Below are 20,689 nucleotides of genomic sequence, written 5' to 3' on the forward strand. Positions count from 1 at the left end.
GTTCCATTTACGCCACGCCGCCATGTGGTGCAGCCATGCCAACATGTGGTGCAGCCGCGCCGACATGTGGTGAAGTCACGCCAACACGTGATGCAGCCATGCCAACACCATCTGCAACGGTAAGCAATTGATTATCACACGGAAATCGCCTCGTATATCGTCTTCGCTCCTTTGTGATTGATATGACAAACAAATGGCACAGTGTATTCTTTTCAACATTTCTTCGTTTATTACAAAAGTGCATGGCTACAGCTGTATTGCAGAAAGGTGTTGCGCGTTGATATATCACACCGGAAGGACATTCATAGCTGCATGCCGGAACATCCTCGTCGGTAATCTCCGTCTAACTTTGTAACGCACGATTTTAGCAACCCACGAGGCAGTTCCGACATGACATAAAAGAACTATACTATACAACTAAACGTCGAGTGTGGGGTGGTGGGTCGAACTACCCTATAGGTTCCGCAGCTATGGGTAGAAATTTCTCATCATTGCAAGATATATGGCACTTCTCTTGTGTAGCTTTACAAACAGCTGGATCCGCAGTTTTATTGCACGGTACTCATACAATGAATGGCAAGTAACATGGTAGATGTTGAGGTATTACTTATGATTGAGGTGGGAAGCATAAATGCTAATTTAAGGATTATCATGCCATAAGACGTTTTCATATCACAAAAATGAGAGTATTTCCAACAACGACATCTAATACATGTATATATAATGGACAACTGTAGCTAAATATATATATATATATATATATATATATATATATATATATATATATATATACTGTAAACCTACAGTATGCTTGTAATACATTATTCAAAACTGGCCACTGTACTTATCGTTCAAGATACATATTTTATCTTCATGTGGTCGCACTGCTTATTCTGTGTAATGAAAGGTTTTGGTAATTTCAAATTGGTCCGTTATATTTTAAGGCCTCTTAGAATCGTCAGGCCTTTGCTGAAACTTTGAGAAGCCCATTTAGGCAAAGTTGTACATTATCGTGTGGATGCTGGATTCTACCACAAGGCTGCAGATGCATCGGGAAAGCAGCGTCTAAAGATGGCTTTGTAAAGACGCTAAACAGGGCAAACGTCAAGGAGGCTGCAAGACGTGCACAGAGACGTTATGCTTCTGACGGTCTTGGGGCATCTCCGGAACCCGAAGTCTTTCCATCCGCAGACCGTCCAGCAGCCATGGCGGCCAAGCGATTCCTGGTGAGAACATTTAGAACAACAAATAAAGGAAACGGCCGCTTTCTGTGTGCAGCATCATTTTTGTGGATTGGGTATTGAAAAAAAGAACGCACCAAAGTGAAATTAGTTTGACGTTTGACAATTGCCATGGTAAGCAAATTTCATAAAGCCCAATTTATAATTTCATTCATTCTGCCCTCAAACAATCTAGCATTAAATCCGTTACCAGGAGTGACGACAGACTGCGTTTTCGTCGATTTAATGGATAATTCAGTTCCTGTTAACGAATTAATCCGTAATCAGGCACAGAAAATCCGTCAGATCGACGAAAACGGAATCCGTCATAACTCAAGGGACGGATTTAATTGAAGTTATTTTAGATGGTGAATGAATTTCAGTCTAAATGTTGCTTGATATCTTTTCACACCATGACTGATATGAAAAAGACAAAATATACATAGAACTTAGGCTTAGCATCTATAAAATAAAATTTCTAGGAAATAATAAAATTGACCGTAAATGGGCAAATAAAGAAAAACTGTAAAACATCGTACTGAATGTCGAGAAGAGCATGCTCCTGCCAGGCCAGGCGCTGTAGTAAAGTGGTTTGCGTGGAGTGAGTGGAGACCGCGAGCTCCTCTACCCTCTTAAGCTTAGTATGGATGCTGTTCAAGGGAGGAGAGTCCCATTTGGCCAGGACATCCTGGACGTCATCAAACTCTTCCATGTCAGTATACTGCTTGACTCTATAGTTCTGAAAGAGTGCACAATGAATGAGAGAAATTAATTCAATGGGAAAAATTGATTGGTATAAACAAACGTGTCCCATGTTGACCGTGGTGTCATCGTTTTCTGCTGTTAGGTAACCGCTACCATTAATTAGCTCGTAGTTTTACAGGTGCGCCAATACTGCAATACCGAAAGCATGCAACACTCTTGGGGCCCATTTTGGTAGAAGTGAGTCTACATATTAACAATCTACATGTTAACAATGCTCATTCCATTTTCTTCGTCTTTCTTTCCTGACTGCAGATTTGAAGGTGTTGTGTTATTTCTTCTTAGTGTGTGTGTGTGTGTTGTTTTCATTCTTTGAACCAAGATCGGAATTATGAGCTGACAAGATTTTAAAGTCTTACAGAAAATTAGACAATCTCATTCAGAAAATCATGAATTTCGGATCTTAACTATAGTTCCACAAGTTAAAAACCGGGTTGGCAACCGTATTGGCAACCATGTTTTAACGACTGCCTCAGCGTGGCATATTTCAAGCATTTGATGACAACTGACCCCCATAAACACGCTGTTGATCTCCATCCGGGTCACTATCCAGGCCCTGTTCAGTTCAAGTCCACGATGAGCATCGCTCTGTATGTTCTGGTATGTATCGGACAGCTGGGCGATCAGAAGGTTCAACATTACCACGATACATAGAAACATGAATACTATTATCAAGATGACGCTCAACGGCCTGTAAAAAAAAATACATAAAAATAAGTTACACTGGCGGCGGGACCGATCCCGATAGCTCAGTTGGTTAATACCGCGTTCAGGAGCGGTAGATCCAGGGTCAATCCTGTGTCGGGTCACACCTAAGACCTTAAAAGAGGAAGTTGTAACTTGGCGTTCAGCATAAAGGGGGATAGTGCAACGACTGGTTGACTTGTAACAGTATAATGGCTCGGGCGGGGCGGCTTATTTGCCTTCGGTAAGTCGTCTCAGTGAAGAAGCACTAGATAAAAGACCGGTGGAAATCCGCCCTGCAACAAGGAGGCACATTACATGCACTCTAAGGACTCCTTCATCGTCATATGACGGAAAAGTTGTTAAGTACGACGTTAAACCCCAAGCACTCGCTCACTCACTCACTTACACTGGCGGCTGTAACGATAGAATTACAAGGCCTCTCCTGGAATGTGGCTTTTATTGTGCTCACCACCATCTTGAATAACTAATAGATTTCGTATATTCTCCAATGAACTGCCTTGATGAATCTTTCATGATATTTCTTACATGAAAGTAACAGGTTATCGGAAATGGTTCACAAAATTGTTTAACAACGAAATACAAGTTCACGACATTAACATTCGAATAACAGAGCAGTCAGTGAATCTCTGTTCTCACAAAGTTCAGTAAATTGCTTTACCAGACAACATGGAGTGTGTCTTTACACTCAAACATGGACTGTGTCTTTACACTCAGACATGGAGTGTGTCTTTACACTCAAACATGGAGTGTGCCTTTACACTCAGACATAGAGTGTGTCTTTACACTCAAACATGGAGTGTGCCTTTACACTCAAACATGGAGTGTGTCTTTACACTCAGACATGGAGTGTCTTTACACTCAAACATGAAGTTTCCCAACAAAAGTTGAATTCCAACATCACACTCAGTATGTTGATGATGTTTAAGAGGCACAACACTTTTGCTTTTTCTCTGAGACATGGATTTCAATTTGTAGAATGAACTTTTGGACATCTTGTTACAGTTGACTTACGGCAATTTAATGTAATCCTCTACCAGCGGCTCCGTGTCTATGAGAGTTCGAAAACCCAAAAACAAGATCCACCAGAATGTGCTGAAAGCCAGAATATCACATCACATTATTATTGTGAGAATTAATAAATATACATCTAGAGTAATGAGCTACGAGGATCACATATAGGCAGATAATGTTGTTGTGACATATTGCTGAGGCTGTTGTTCTTCTTGTTCTTGATTGTGCGACACCATACTCCTTACATCGCACACACAGCTCTCTACGTTCTCGTTACATCGCTGTCACAATTAGACAAGCTTAACCCCTGGAGCCTGTGTGATGCATGTATAGACTCGTATAGAATTTTTTGCCGATCTATTATTTATTATTTACATTTATCACTAACACTGTTTAAGATGTCTGTTAGAATCATGTTGTACATAAGAGAACAAGAGAAAGTATGTGTACGGTATATATAAAATATTATTAGAAACAAAGCTTGAGGCAGGGTTTTTTCTGATTTCTGATATCACTTCCTGCCTTACCACCGTGACCACAGTGACCTCAGCGTTGTTCAAGATTTCTGTACAAAATTTGCTAGTGCTGGCAGTGATGCAAAGCGAACTTAGGCACACGCGCTGTAAGGAGTATGGCGCGGTACATATTTGAAGTCCGCATGCGTCTCAGCTTGTAACCGCACATTGGTCTTTTTTTTTTTTTGACATCAATAATCAAGCACAGCAAGGAGAAAAAAGATGCATCCAAAGGCTCTACCCCGTGTGTTTCCGGGGTGAAAAGAATTGGATAACTTTTACCGCCTAATGGCGACTCGAATCAAAGGAATGGCCATTATTTTTTAAATTTGTGTACCACATAACCAAATTCCCCATAACACCGGGCATGGAAACTACCCTTCTTAGGCCCTAATTACTTAAGGCGATCAGAGTTTTCCACAGACCTCACCTATCAAGACAAGTTTGGCGTAAAAGGCGACTAACCTTGAGCTCTCCCACGCGGACTCGGGGAACAAAGTAGGCTCATTTGGGTCGCTGGCATTCCTGTAAATAAATGTTTCAAATATATTTTTAACATGTAAGGGCATTTATAAGTACCATATTATATTTTATTTTCGAATTATAAATGATTTCTGTTTAGTTGATTTTAAAAGCATCTGGTTTCCCTTATGTTCTGATTTTGTGTTTTCATCACTTTCAAACTGAATAACATCGTGCCTGTTTATTATAAACTCGAATGTATGTCCCTTGTGACGTCACACGATCACTGCTTTGTGTTTTTGCCATATTTCACTGAGGAGCGTATTGGGTGCTAGAGACGCGATATCTTGTTTCTGGTTTCTCTAATGTGTTCTTGCAAGAGTTACCCTCGTCCGAAATAATTACGGTTGTGTTATTTCTTGTCTGTTCTTTTGAGTAAATGTATATGTATAATTGGGTACTACAGGGGTTGCATTTATTTGATTTATTTTATTTGATTGCTGTTTTACGCCAAACTCAAGAATATTTCACTTATACGACGGCGGCCAGCATTATGGGTGGAGGAAACCGGGCAGAGCCCGGAGGAAAGTCACGACCATCCGCAGGTTACTGACAAACCTTCCCACTTACGGCCGGGGAGGAAGCCAGCATGCAGCGCTTGTATGATGTGTACATGTGGAAGCAAGGTATCAAACTGACCGTCCTTCCTTTCAACAGAGCAGATTTATATAGGGGGTTGTAAGAGATTTTTCACTATGGACCAACACTCAAGAAGTTATTTTCTTAAATTTAACAGAAAGCCCGTTGTCTGAGTGATGCTACAATGTATTCTGTTACTATAACACACACTACGTCATAAACAGCATAGAATATGTGTGTTATATTATAGCAGAAGAATCCGCTGCAATAACAGTATACATTCTAGCGTCACTCAAACTGTCTGTTATAATGGACAGATTAATTTTTGTGTGAAGTATTGAACATAAGATCTGGACATAAAGGAACTAAATTATGTGTGCACCCTCTTTCACATTATGTGGACCTTAATAGTCATTTTGAACTCCTACCTTTGTTGCCCGCTGACGTTCAAAGAGTTATCTCCCCTTAGTGCCAGAACAAAGGCCCCGCTAAAAGCCAGCAATATTATAACGAAGAACATCATAAACTGGACAATATCGTAAGACAGCACTCTCCAGAGAATGTGGGTGTAAGCACCGGTTTGCCTACAAGATGAAATATACGGACTTTGGCTTAAATTTATTTATTTGTTTATATGATTGTTGCTTAACTCCATACTCAAGAATTTTAATGAAACCGGAGTGGCCATTTGCTGGCAAACTTTCCGACAATCGATGCAAATGAACGACTTTTGCTCGTCAGCATATTTAAACATTTAATTACAACAATTAATCAAGTTTTCATTTCAGATGAACACTCTGCGACATACGTAAAGAGAATAATTCCCTTCCAATGCGAACTATATTAATATGATCAAGTGACCCAAAATTCGGCCAATACTAAGTTGATCATTATTCATGTTCTATGCAAGTTTTAGAAAGGTGTATTGAGGTTTGTTTCGAAAGTAGGAGTTGAAGCACCAAACCTAATATTCAAAAACATTTCTTTGCCTATAACAATGCGGGTTATTGAACGAAATTTTGCTGCCACTTCCCTCAATGACGTACCTGAATATAATAGAGTATTTAAAAATTTTGAAAGTCCACAGCATAAAACCGACGGAGAAGACATGCCACTGGGCTTGTTGGTAAGTGAATCTCAACGGTAACACGGCTAGGATAAGAATAGTCGAGCTCATGTCAAGCCAGTTAAAGAGGTCTTTCCAATACTGCAGCCTGTGTCTGGAAATATCAAAATATGTAGCGTCAAATACACGTCCCAAGCCAATGCCAGAAAGGCGACGTAACTCCGTTGGTTAGAACGTAAAATTACCACAGTATTGTGTTTGGTTAAATATGATCACGTCGGGCTTCATGCCGTCTGGATACCGTTGATAAAATATTACGAAAACTTTGAGATATTCCAGTTTGTGTTCATATTTCTAAATATACAACAGCCACTGCACAAATGTGAACGAGTAAGGAATGCAGTTAGCTTTTTACATTGTGCCGTGATAAACGTCAAAACGATATACACGTGTGTCGGCGTTCTGCACGAGATACACGCGTTTCGACGTTCTGCACGATATGCACGGGAATCGAGTTGAGGGTGCATTTCGAATTCTACATTCAGACTTCATGTTAATCAGTTTCTATACATTTCACAGATTATAACCGGTCCGTGTGATGGGCTCTAAGATCTCAGTGATGTTGACAAACGTGAGATGTGAGGTTCAAGAAGAACGTTAGCATACATAACACCTTTTTTCTTTGGTTCTCACATCGGTGAAACAGTTATATCTGAAAACTATTCATCTAGGTGGAAACTCACAAGGCCTTTCGTATCACGTGAGCTTCCCCTGGTTAAAAACAGTTTCAACCTGAGCGAACCAAAGAAAAATACAAAACAAAAAAGTGTTGATAATACAAACCTCCTGAACTGATTGAGCTCCAATAAGAAGGTGAAAGCAACCGACGAGTAGGCGATGACCTCAAAGACGGCGCGTGATATTTGTAAGGGCGAGTCGTACACCATGGGGTCGGGCACGCTGGAGACAACCACAGCAGAGTACACCAAGGAAAAGAGGGTCAATAGGTAAAACGTGGCCGACAATCTGCCGAAGTAAAGCGGGAAGAATGGCTGATGCTCGAACTGACAAGGATTCATATATGTAAAATGGAGGAGAATGGATGATTGTCGGGCTGACAAGGATTCACATGAATAAATATGTAGCTCACGTACGTGATATTTAATGATGCTTCTTATGAATTGCTGACGGGTTAAAATATTGATGAATTAAATGACCTTTGTCTCAATTTCATTATATGTTTGGTATTTAAGCTGTACTCGTATGAGGGCGGTGTATGGTCGGAGGACAATATAGTGCCCAGAGTTAACCATCGATGTTCGCTAAGTATCTGACAAACGTCCTGACTTAAAGCCGTTGTCGAGAGCTGGATTCGAACTCATGATTTTACTGTACCTAATCGCAACGAACCAGTGCTTCAACTATCTGAGCACTCCTTTGTTTTTAATCCCTGTTCATTACACACTGACTCGGCAAACCATATTATTGGGAGTGTGACTCAAATGTGAAAACATAAAGGTAAATTAGCTTAAAAAGAAAGTCAGATAAACCACAGCATCAACGTGTTGACTGGTATCTGGTCACACGTGACACTTTTACCTCAGTAAGTCGCCAGTATAACGTGCCAAAGGTCGATGGTTTACACTGGGTACTCTTGATTTCTCCACCCATTATGTATCGGCCGCCACAATTTAAGGGCCACTCGTTAAACGACATTCAAATAAATAAATCAGTCAGGGTTTTGTTTGACATTCTGGTCGTTCGGACAAAACTTATGATCGATATTACTAGTTTGAAGGTTGATTCAATGATTGATTTGACCGACTGATTGGCTGCACTTACAAGAAACGAAACTTCATGTGATCTTTCCATCTTTTCCGCACAAGCAGTCGCACAGCCTCGTGGTAGATAATGGTCTGTTAAAAAGGAAAAAAATACAGGAGTCGTTTATTACGCCGATAAGTCATGCAAGAAAAGATGATTTTCTTATGAATGGAATGGTGGTTTCATTTGACATTACCGTCGATTTTAATATGATTTACATTAAAGCACAACCATCTGGTAACGATTGAAGAAAGTGCCGCACAGATTATATTACTTTCCAATTTTAAAAGTCTTGGTGTGACCCAGGATCGATCCCATATCTCTTGACTTCGAGGTGGACGTTTAAACGATTAGATCACCAAAGCGGTGAGCAGTTGTTAATGTACGATATCTTATTTCTACTGCTGTTAATTTAGGACCTTACTTCTACTGTGGGTAATATGGTGCCTTATTTTCACTACTAGTAATCTGCTACATTATTTCCGTTGTTGATAATGTACTACCTTATTTCCACTGTTGGTAATGTGGTATAGCACAGATTTAGCTCCCCTGTCAAACCGATGATGTGAGGGTGGTCTCCCATGCGAGTCAGACTCCAGCACATTATAGTAGACTTTGGCTTTCCCTCTGTGTCCATGACGATCTATCATGCAGTTCATAAGAGACATCATTGTCTCCTAGCGACAAAAGGCAGACATGATTTTATTTATTACTGAAAAAACTGTAGGTCAACTGAAGTTGTGAAAAGTAAAGAGACAACATAACCGGGCATTCTGGAAGAATTTCATTCTAACTTGGTATATGTCCCATACCGGATTGAGCTGTCAGAATAATACAATCACAGACGAAAAAAATGGGTCATCATTTTTGCAAAATGCATAGAATTGCCGAAAACTCCAACTGGATCTGTAATTTGCCAAGGTGAAGCCATGTACCAAGTTGTAGTTCAGTATGGTGAACCGCCATTACAATCAAGCGTTTTGAAAAATGTCCTGAAAACTGTTTTATGACCGACTGACGAACTGACTGACTGATAACGAAGAGACAGACGGGGTGTTAACGTTAAAGTCGCTCTTTCCATGATCCTCAAGGGAACTATAAAATCCAAAGTTTTTTTTTAGTAAAAGCGATTATAATAAAATTTTGGGCTTATAAGCTGATTTATTCTTTGATAGATTTATATGCAGTTTTAAAGCATAACGCAATACAAGATTTTATTCGTTCGAAAAAACTTTCATGAGAAATTTGACAGAGTGACTGACCTCCATGTTTTTCCTCAGTAACGTTTCACAGCTGAATTCTGCTGGAGTATCACCATCAGCCAGAAATAATGACCGGACACTGAAGCAGAAACAGGATTATCAACGTTAGCCAGAAATAATGACTGGACTCTGAAACAGAATAAGTCTCCATGGAGACTGGAGTATAACTGTCATCCAGAAATAATGACCGGACAATGAAACAAAATAAGTCTCCATGGACACTGGTGTATAATCGTCAGCCAGAAATAATGACCGGACAATGAAACAAAATAAGTCTCCATGGAGATTGGAGTATAACCGTCATCCAAAAATAATGACCGGACAATGAAACAAAATAAGTCTCCATGGACACTGGTGTATAATCGTCAGCCAGAAATAATGACCGGACAATGAAACAGAATAAGTCTCCATAGAAACGGGAGTATGACCGTCAGCCAGAAAAAGGCTTTACACTGAAACAGAACGAAACAGTCTACACAGAAACGTGTGTAACCGTTAGTCAAGTGAAAGTCTTCCTAAACTCTTTCCCACTATCTCCGCCAGTGAGAAAAAATGACCGGATACTGAAACACAATAAATTTGTCTCCATGGAAGCATATAGAGTATCACTGCCAGACAGAAATGATGAATTGGCGCTGATACATAATAATCCAGTCCCTGGAGTGACACCATTTTCATGAAACTTCCCGTCTTATTTTTCAGTTGTCTAAGCGGGGTAAGGCTGAAAAGATGCACTTGTTAGAATGCATACATGAACTCCCCCAAAAGACCTTGTGACTGCTGCTACAAGTAGGCGAAATACTCAGGAGGTCACCTGTTGTCACAAAATAAAATGAAATCAGAAACTTCATTCATGTCTAAACATTGTTTCAGTTGTCAAGGTCTTCTGGAAGAAAGCTGCGTTAACGTTACAGACATAGGGCTTTTTCTGCATGTAAAACTTTCGTTAACTATAGTTTTTTAATTTATTAATGTACTCATCTGATGGGATGAGTGGTTTAAATCAGTCCATTATGGACCAATGCATCCATGATCATGACCATCATCATCATCATCATCATCATCATCATCATCGCCATCATCACGATCGTCATCATGGTCGTAATCATCATCACCATTATTACCATCATCGTTATCGCTATCATCACGATCGTCATCATTGTGGTAATCATCACCATTATTACCATCATCGTTATCGCGATCATCACGATCGTCATCATTGTCGTAATTATCACCATTATTAATACCATCATTATCATCATCGTTATCGTCATCATCATTAAGTATATTTTATTAGTTGCCAAATCGTATTTCTCATTCATAAAAACCATTTCAAAGCAACATCACATCCTGAAAGACCCTCCAAACTTTTCGTGAGTTTGTTTTTGATCTGTCACCAACTGTAAAAGAATTTCATCGCATTCATTGTCTGCCTTACATCGGAGTCATTTCGCTGCCAGTTTGTCGGATTACTTCGATTCTATCCGAGTCTGTTCACGTGACTCCAAGACAAGTTGTGATTTGTCAGTGTTGTGACATCATCAGGCGTATTATATTCGCTATATAGACTATCCTGGTTCTGTCCAGTAAGTGAGTAACAGTAGCAGTCAAAGAAACCTTATTTTTACTTATTAATTTATTTACTTATTGATATGATTGTTAAATTGTTTATCTGAAGGATCAGTACGATGACGGACAGTTAATGTGTTGTTGTTTTCAATACCTCTTGTCAGGATCACACTATTGCAGAAGTTCAGGCTGAAGCGATGCACATTTGTCTGTTTGAAGTCACGAGTTTTTTGACAATTATATGCAGGAGAATGTTTTGGCAATTAGATTTGGTTCATCACAAGGTGGGACAAAACACTTGGATTAATCTGGACAAAATGATTTGATATGAAAAAGCTTGAATACATGTATCATACCTAAAAGGCATAGCCTGGACTTGTCTATCTTTCACACCAGTCAGTCAGAATCGATTCTGTATGCCTTTAAGACAATGAATGTACTGAATTTTAAAACTTCTTTCCGAGTGGCATGCATTGTTTGAACTATAATGCACCACCATGGAGTTGAATATAATGCTGAAATAAGCCCTTAGTTTCAAAGGTGGAGGAAACTAAAGGATCCGGAATAAGTTACTGAAGAACCTTCACACGACTTATGTACAAATTTACACACACGATGTATATTAGGCCCATAAACAGTGAGAGCGAGGGAATAAAATTATATAAAATATTCTCACTCTTTATTGGACATGTATTCTAACAGCATCGCTCCGATCTGATCGTTGGAGTTTTTGACCGCGAATGATAGCGGCCTCATCCGTTTCCGATCTTTGACGTTGGGAAGGGCGTCGTTCTCCAGCAGACGACGGCAGACGTCCACTAGATTCCGCTTGGCGGCGTGATGAAGTGGAGTCTGCATGTGGCTATCACAAACAGACGGATTCGCTCCTCGGTGAAGTAAGATATTTGTAAACAGATCTAACTGTAAAGCGAAGGAAACGATAGCGATGGAAAAGAATGGCAAATGGAACCGAATGGAAAATGGTAAAGAAACAGAACACTAGAATTATCACATATGGCTCATTCTTCCAAAAGTCTTGCGCCCGTTCTGGCGAAACAAAACAGTTCTTCAGAATATAAGGAAAAGTGATAATAGATTTGCAGCACTAGGACAAGAAAACTTAAATAATAAACACAGTAAAGAAGCAACCTTAAATCTGCTGTATAAGAAAAGCTCCAGATTATATAGAGATACAGAGAGAGATTTTTACAGCGATGAAAAGTTCACAATACGTTTACTGTTTAGCGTCTTCTTAGAAAAGAAAACCAGTACGGCGTTAAACACCAATCAAATAAATATATATATAGAAAAGAAAACATATATCGGGTGGGCATAAAAAATGGGCCGTACTTTGATGCTGCATTGCTCCATTATCCTTTGTTCAAACGCTTTCAAACTTTAGACATTCAAATGACACGATTTTGTTAATTTACTGACCAATTTTCAAGGTCATAGTTTGAGCGTACACAAGGATAAAATGAAGACATAGCCTCAGAAACGCACGTTCCGGTAACTCACATTGCATCACCTGTCAGGTGTCATGACTGGAGTGCACGCTGCACCTGTGTGACACGTGTCAATCAAGTGTCGTCTGGAAAAATTGACTGGCTCTACTGTCATAGAAACCCTTCTGCCAGATAGGCACAAATTTTGCTGAATCTAGATGGTTTTCTCTGCGGCGGACAAGGAATTGATCACCTTTTCAAGTAAAACGAGGTAGAACATCATTTTGAAATGTCCGGAACATGCGTTTTTGACTCCATTTTGATTTTGGTCCCATGAACAGAAATCTTAAAGGATGAAATTGAAATTTGGGTCTGTATACTTAGGACGTAATGGATTTTGAGCGAATAAATTTTTAGAAGCTGACGTAAGAGGGTTTCGGAGATATTGAGTGTCAAAGTACGGAATATTTTTTTTATGCCCACCCGATACATATATACTTCTTCCATAAAATCCTTCCTGATCGTTTTCATAATCCTTAAGCATATTTTGATAAATTAATTTGACTGACCTTTTGAGTTGAGAGACTTTCTTGAGAGAGGACAAATAAGAGGGCTTGATCTTCTCCACCTTTCGCTGCCACCATGCGATCGATCATGACACGAACTTCCGCCTCGCGCTTTCCTATCACGTATTCCCGCGTTTTCCTGACAACCTGGTTCAAAGCAATTTCACAAGTAGAGAACTTAACCATTGAATTAATTATACGCATTTGACATAGGCAACATTTGTTTTGAACACAGGCCTTTAAGACGACACAGGCTAAAGTTTCGGTGGGAAGAACACTGTAACTTGAACGGTTTTTGGCTTCCTATCAGTGTTAAAACAGATATGGGACAAAGTAGTGTTTAGTTGTAGTTATTTTGTCGTTTTACAGTTCCTTGCAGCAAATGTTCAAAGCGTTGCAGTTTTTTTATTTGATTTTGATTTATTCACCAGAACATTTTAACAAAGAAAATTATACAATAAATAAAGGTGGCATGTAAGAAGCGTAAGTTCGCAATAAAATAATAAAGTAATAGCTGGCTGGACGAGAGCCCCATGGGCTTTGTTTTATCCCAGTTAGTTAAATTATAAAAGCTGTTGACCTCATGAATGGAATATTTCTTGAAGGTTGAAGCATAACATTTAAGAGATCAATGATTTAATAAAACATAGCTGGTGAATATAGGTTACATCTCATGATCTGCTATAACTATAGTCTCAGTAATAACAGAGAACCTTTCCGGTTTAAAACATTCGTGCCTTTGCCCTGCCATGTAGTCTATTGTTCAGTCCTGAATGCCTTTCCAGCGAACCGGTAATGTATTCTTCGAGCATTGCAAGAGAACACAAATGGTTAATTCAGCTTGCAACCGAGGAGCCTTTGGCAAGAAAAGGTACCTCGTTATGGCTATATTTACAACCGACCCATACAATAGGTAGTTCCTCGTGTTCTGGCTGAAGTATGAGGGATTTCCAGATAGACTACGTCACTGTAAGTAACATTCAATCAAATGCCATTATGCACGGTTTCCTGGTAAAGTTACGACTGATCCCCTTTAGCTGTAATCGCCAGTGCACCATAATATAACGTATTAAAATGTTATGGTATAATGAAAATGTGCATGTAACTTGTTTTCCCAATATCGATCTACTGATAAGGTTACCTCTCGTTGGAAGCTGTCATCGTCTCTATTGAATATTGGATCGTTACTCTCGATATCTGCAATGAAATGAAGAAAAAAAATGTAAATTTAATTCAAATTTAATAGCATTGTCAAATTTAAAAGTAACGGATAAACAGATGTCGATGCGCAGACTATTATATATGTTATGAATCTGGCTTTCGTACTGGTTCAGTATTCTACGAAAATGTACATGGACAATTTTAATCCATATACCCGGTGCAGACGTAAGTCGTGGCTGAATTGAAATAGGTACACACTATGTAAGAACTATATGTATATAGTATCAATAGAAGGAAACGTAGCCTCAATACAGAAGTTATTGTGCATGCATCCTGTAACAACATTTGGGGCCTCCGTGGCTCAGTCGGTTAGGGCGCTAACGCAGCGTAATGACCCAGGGGCCTCTCACCAAGGCGGTCGTTGTGAGTTCAAGTCCAGCTCATGCTGGTTTCCTCTCCGGCCGTAAGTGGGAAGGTCTGCCAGTAACCTGCGGATGGTCGTGGGTTTCCCCCCGGGCTCGGCCCGAGTTCCACCCACCATAATGCTGGCCGCCGTCGTATAAGTGAAATATTCTTGAGTACGGCGTAAAACACCAATTAAATAAATAAATAAATAAATAAATGTAACAACATTTAACTGATTTAGCACTGTGTACCTTTGACAACAGTGTGTTACCGAAAACCCAACCTTTAACACCATTCAACAGATGTTATTGTTTCAATTACACAAAACCTGTAACATAATTTAACAGATTTATCGTTGTGTACGTCAGATGGTAGTGTATTGCCGAAAAGAAACTTATACAACATTTAGCAGCTGTACTTTTGTGTACCACATCATTTAATAGATTTATCTTAGTGGACCTTATAGATATTAGACTAGTGTATATTGTTGTTTGTATTTCAGATGTTAATGTATCACCATTAAAACAAACGTATCAATTCCTGAATTAGGCAATCATGTAACAGCATTTTTTTACTTATCTATAATGAACCTACTTGGTGAAAATGTGCTTGACATATTGTGTCTAATGCACCAACGTTTGTTTTGCAAATTATTTTTATTCCATTAATTTTGTAATAAATTTGGTTGTAGGGTTGGACTAGCACACTAAAAAAATTTTGTATTTTAATTTTCTTAAACTTTTCTTTAAACTTTCTTTAAAAACTTTCTTAACGGGTGCATATATAGGCCAAAAGGGCAAAAATAATTGTAGCGAAAATCCGGTGGAATAAATCGCACAACAGATTGTTTACACTTATTCAAAAAACCAAAATTCACTTGGTTTTCTGTTACGCCCGGTTAAAGCAAAAGAGGTCCAAAAGAAGTTTTCTTCTAGCCATGCACCAAAACGTATTATCTTTGTGGAAAAATAACAAACAATTAACGACTTTATTTCAACGATCAAATTTTAAAACTGAGCTGGAGAATATTTATTTACTATTTGATTGTTGCCTGACGCCGCACTCGTGAAGGATATAAATAAAATGATGTAAATACATACCGAATACGGAGTAGTCATCCAATTCAAACTCGTCTTCTCTGTCACCATGATGTTTAGTCTTACGTCGAATCAGACGGGTGGGGTCCCACGGGAACCACCATCTTGAAGCAGCTTGAAGAAATACATAATATATACAGTTTTAATTAATGAGGAACAATACAACTCTATTATTAATGAGACCTGACCCCGCTTCACAAGGCGTGCTGAAATCATTACAACTACCGTCATCATGTCTGTGTTATAGGTACACACGCTGGTCTTAACTAATATCGTCTTCGCGAATTGGTTTCAAGAAAAGGGGGCCCTATCCCATGCATAGGCCAAAATTCTCAGTCTCCAATGTTTCATACATTCACCCTAAATATATATAGCCATTTATACTGTAGCCGGTAACCAGTATCTCATCCAACGATATTGGATGTATCATCCACACTGCCTCCAGTCACCGATATCTCACCCATACTGAACATACCCATCCACGCTGTTCCCAGTCACTGGTATATTACGAATTCAGAATATATCCATCCACACTGTTCCCAGTCACCGACATCTCATCCACATTGAATATATCCATCCACAATGTTCCCAGTCACTGGTATCTCATTCGTATTGAATATATCCATCTAAATTGTCCCTAGATACTGTCATATCTCATCCATTTTAATATATCCATCCACGTTGTTCCCAGTCACCAATATCTCATCTCGCCGATATCAGGATATCATCGGTATCTCATTCGTGTTGACTATATCTATCCACACTGTTCCCAGTCACCGATATCTCGTCCATATTGAATATATCCCTCCACATTGTCCCCAGTCACTGGTATCTCATTGGTATTGAATATATGCACCCACAATGTCCCCATTCACCGATATCTCATCTCATTGATTACAGGATAGTGCCTCTTTAACTCTATCATCGATATCTCATCCTTATTGAATATCACCATTCAAATTGTTCCCAGTCACCAATATGTCATTCATGTATTGAATATATCCATCTACAATGTCCTCAGTCACTGGTATTACACCCATACTGAATATACTCATCCACATTTTACCTATTGTATATATCACCAACGTTGTACCCTACCAAAAACACTAAATATGTATTCATCCTAGATGTACCTTACCAAAGACAATGAATATATCCATCTACCCTCTCCCATGCATATATCAAATTTATTCACCCACGATGTACGCTGTTCAATGGATATATATAGGCACAATGGATATATTTCACAATGATTAACACGATATAAAAGAGTATAACACTTAGAGTAATACCAGAGCAGCGACGACCGTGTGATAGTTATCAAATGGTCAAACATAACCGACGAAACCCCGTCTTTTGTCATCTTACCCCAGTTACCCTTGTTTCTAAATGTGCTTAAATAGTAGCCACTTAGACGCCCTCCTAGCATCATGGCTTAAGGAGAATTAGGGTAAAAAAATGCAGCAATGTTAACTGCGTGTTAATTAGACTGGTCTAGAAATATTCAAAATGCTTCTCCACGACACGTTTAGCACCAAATTAACGCTGCTTAGAGGAAACAACAAGAACATTCCTGTAGATTATACAGCTAGTGTGTATCCGTAAGTACAGGGGGAAAAGGTACAAAACCACCGCTTTTCGGTGGAAAAAATGACATATGCCGCATTAATATTAAAAATCCTGATATTGAACATAAACGCAAATAATAACACTGTATGCACATTTCACAATGCATTCAAACATAAAGGCTGGACTAACAAGAAAGGTAAAAATTGCTCGGCTTACCCCCAAAAAGACGACCGGTCTCTTTGCCGTCCGACTCCATTTTAATTAATAGCTCGCTATTTACAAATCAGTCATGCATGCGAATAGACAGGTACATCTCTGCATATGTGATCAACGCCAGCGCATTACCCTGTATGATGCAAATCCGAAAGGGCGGGTGGGTCGACCTTTATTGAGGCTGTCGAAACTCTGGACCGACTCACTAATTCATCAACAAAATCGACAAGTAAAGTATAAGATTTTGAGGATTAAAATGTATGTTTCGGGTAAGGTACTCATGAACTTGCTGGAATTTATAAAATGAATTGTCCAGATCGGAAAGCATTTCTGATGTCCGCAAATCAAATAAGAGGTCGAATTTGCCGAGCATTTATTATAGGTTCATACGTCGCCATGTTAACAGGGCCGTGTTTAGTGTTACAACTGCTTAAAAGAAATAGCCCACTGGAGTACATTTTACAATGTTTACAGTTACATTGGTTTTACACCCTTCATAGGGAGGTCAAGGAAATTTCGTTTAAAATCAAAGGCTGTATTGGTGAGTTTGTCACTTTATATGCGTTTTACGCCACATAAGCGTGGTTATACACACTTTCTTTCAGCACACCGTTTAAGGTTATGGACGGAGTAAAATCTATGCGGGGGAGGACAGGTGCAACAGGTAAGGTATAGGTGGGAAGGTCAAGCCTTTTACTCTCATTTCTTGAAGCTTTTTTTAGCTCCATAAAAAGGGTTAATGAGATAATTTTAAAAAAATATTAACTTTTATCAACAGTAATTATCAAAGATGAATCCCTGTCTTGCTCTTGTACTCTTGACACAGGTTGCTGAGGAACAGCCTTTGTGTTCAACATCACTGGGAAGATGTTGACTGGGAAGTTCATGGCTTGTAGGATTTGCATCAGTCTACCACCCTTCTCGGTCTCTCAGAGATGAAAATGCTTTCAACGTCTTAACCAACGGGATTCTGGCATTTGATCTCGTGGTAAATTGAATTTGCCGGTAAAACACGGTTCGGCAATCAACGATTCCACGGGAGATGCATGGGTTCTAACTGCAGCCCCACCCTCGTCATTTCACATGTGTAAACCCTGCTAAAATACTGCAAGGAAAACATGTGACCTTTCACCAAAATCCTAATATCGTATTTTCTTTCGGTGGGAGAAGTAAAATTGACATTGGCTGGATTCGACCGCACGATCTCGTCGGTGAGAGGTTAAAAGAAAGTCAAAGGTTCCTGGATGCTTCTCGTGGTAAGGTTACTCTGTGTTATAACGTGAAATTAATTTTAGGCTGCACTTTAGACATCATACAATTGAGTCCTGGTCACTGGTGCATGACGAACACTACCCGCACATTTCTTACGAGTAGGTCAGTGATATGTATACATGTATATATATTGTGCATGCTATATGGCTTTTGTGAAGTCAACGAAGTGCATGGGACGAATCCTGCGGGCAATATTTACTATATATATATATATATATATATATATATATATATATATATATATATATATATATATATATTTCAAGACATACTGAATGTTAATGTTATGCACTGATGCTTATGTACTTTCGAGCAGTTGTCAAACGGCTGCTATATCTGAGCCAGCTTAACACCTTTACCTACAGTTCACAACCTTGTAAATTTGACCGTTCGGTCAATGTATTGTGTATGGGGCTGTATTAACACCTGAACACTTTTTCTCTCTCTCTCTCTATCTCTGGGCAGGGTTCGATACATGTCACCTACCCTACCTGTACAGACGGATTCCCGTTTACGTCCCAATACAACCTGGGAGATGAAGTGGACAAATGTTGAACTTGCAGCTTCATAACATGGTCCTCTAACTGTATAGTTTCCAGTGATTTATACACATTATACGCTGGATTCGCTTGACTGAATAACATGTCATTATCTGCATAATACCTGCATATGTAAATTTCCCGAAATTTGTATATTACATGATAATGTCGCTAAACAAATCACGAGTAATGAATTGACCTGGTTCGTTATATGCATATTTATGCATACCCTAAGAAACTTTTGACCTTGCTTGTACACTATCTAACCCAACATTATTACAATGGATGAAATCTCCATTAAGGTCACAGATCGATTTTGTGTTTGCCCTTCATGCCGGCAGATGCTGGACACAGGCCTATATACCCTGTTATACCCTTTCTCGGTATACACCTGTATATCTAATAGCCTTCTTATATACATGTATTTACAGTGTAGGCCAATACCCTGCGGTGTGTTTCACTTGACGGACATGTCTACACGATTCAGGTTGTTAGATAGAGATCATCACTTAAGACACACCATCATTAAACACCAGTCCACAGGATACATATACACAGAAAGCGCAAGTGTGCTCAGGTCCGGCTATCTCACTACAGGTAACACATTTGTATACACTACATACCACAAGCCGCTTGTGTTGGCCATTAAGGTATATGTACATTCATTAGAGAAATCATTAAGAAAATAATTCCCTTACCCACTCCTGGGTCACCATTTATGTAGCTCGTGGCAGGGGCAGCGATTGGAATGTCAGGGGCAGGTCCAACAGAGTTGTCCTCCATTTTGACGGGGAGAAATATCACACTAGCCCAGGTCAATCACCTGGTGGAATGGTTCGATTACGGATGAGTTGGTTGTCGTCGTCGTATAAGCTGATGACGTCACATCACCAGATTATGAACACGTGGGGCTGTGATCTGGGCGTGTCAGTGAAGCAGTCGAAGACTACGTGTTAGCCACAGCTATGCTGAAACACTGATTCAGAAATAGATGTCTGCGCCTTGGGGCATTTCACGCTCGGTAGAGGCTTTTCAAAGCTTGTAACGACGTATATATCGCACAGTGTAGCTTTTAAACAAAAGGAAGTTGGATCGAATCCGCCTGTAAGTTGACGTTGACGCGTTGTTGCTCTGTCATACACCACAGAAAGTAGGTCATAACCACGCGGGTTTCTTCCCATCAGTCTTGCCTCTATTGGTAACTACACAACACACGTGCTTATAGTTCCTTCCACGTTCTGAATAGCATCTATACATGGTAACAAAAACACACAATATATGGCATAGTTATCGTATTAATGATGCGCTATTCACATCCGCTTGCTTTTTGAGGGTAGGACTGTATTTCAGACTTCAATATAACTGACCAATATGTACAGGTGTG

At 39.4% G+C, this 20,689-nt stretch overlaps 1 protein-coding gene across 1 annotated transcript; it reads right to left on the reverse strand.

Moving 5' to 3' along the window:
- Nucleotides 1-1,091: 1,091 nt before the first annotated feature.
- Nucleotides 1,092-17,685, reverse strand: LOC135461454 (uncharacterized). The gene is made up of 15 exons (XM_064738565.1): nucleotides 17,498-17,685; nucleotides 15,716-15,826; nucleotides 14,191-14,246; nucleotides 13,053-13,196; nucleotides 11,715-11,959; nucleotides 9,470-9,548; nucleotides 8,711-8,884; nucleotides 8,226-8,299; nucleotides 7,227-7,409; nucleotides 6,364-6,537; nucleotides 5,746-5,901; nucleotides 3,702-3,782; nucleotides 2,493-2,673; nucleotides 1,760-1,959; nucleotides 1,092-1,223 (listed from the first exon to the last, which is right to left on the reverse strand). Exons 1-15 carry the CDS (start codon nucleotides 17,535-17,537, stop codon nucleotides 1,136-1,138), a joined length of 1,986 nt encoding a protein of 661 aa, XP_064594635.1. The 5' UTR covers nucleotides 17,538-17,685; the 3' UTR covers nucleotides 1,092-1,135.
- Nucleotides 17,686-20,689: the final 3,004 nt, after the last annotated feature.

This window comes from Liolophura sinensis, chromosome 1 (assembly GCF_032854445.1).
Source record: "Liolophura sinensis isolate JHLJ2023 chromosome 1, CUHK_Ljap_v2, whole genome shotgun sequence".
In the NCBI taxonomy this organism is placed as follows: domain Eukaryota; kingdom Metazoa; phylum Mollusca; class Polyplacophora; order Chitonida; family Chitonidae; genus Liolophura; species Liolophura sinensis.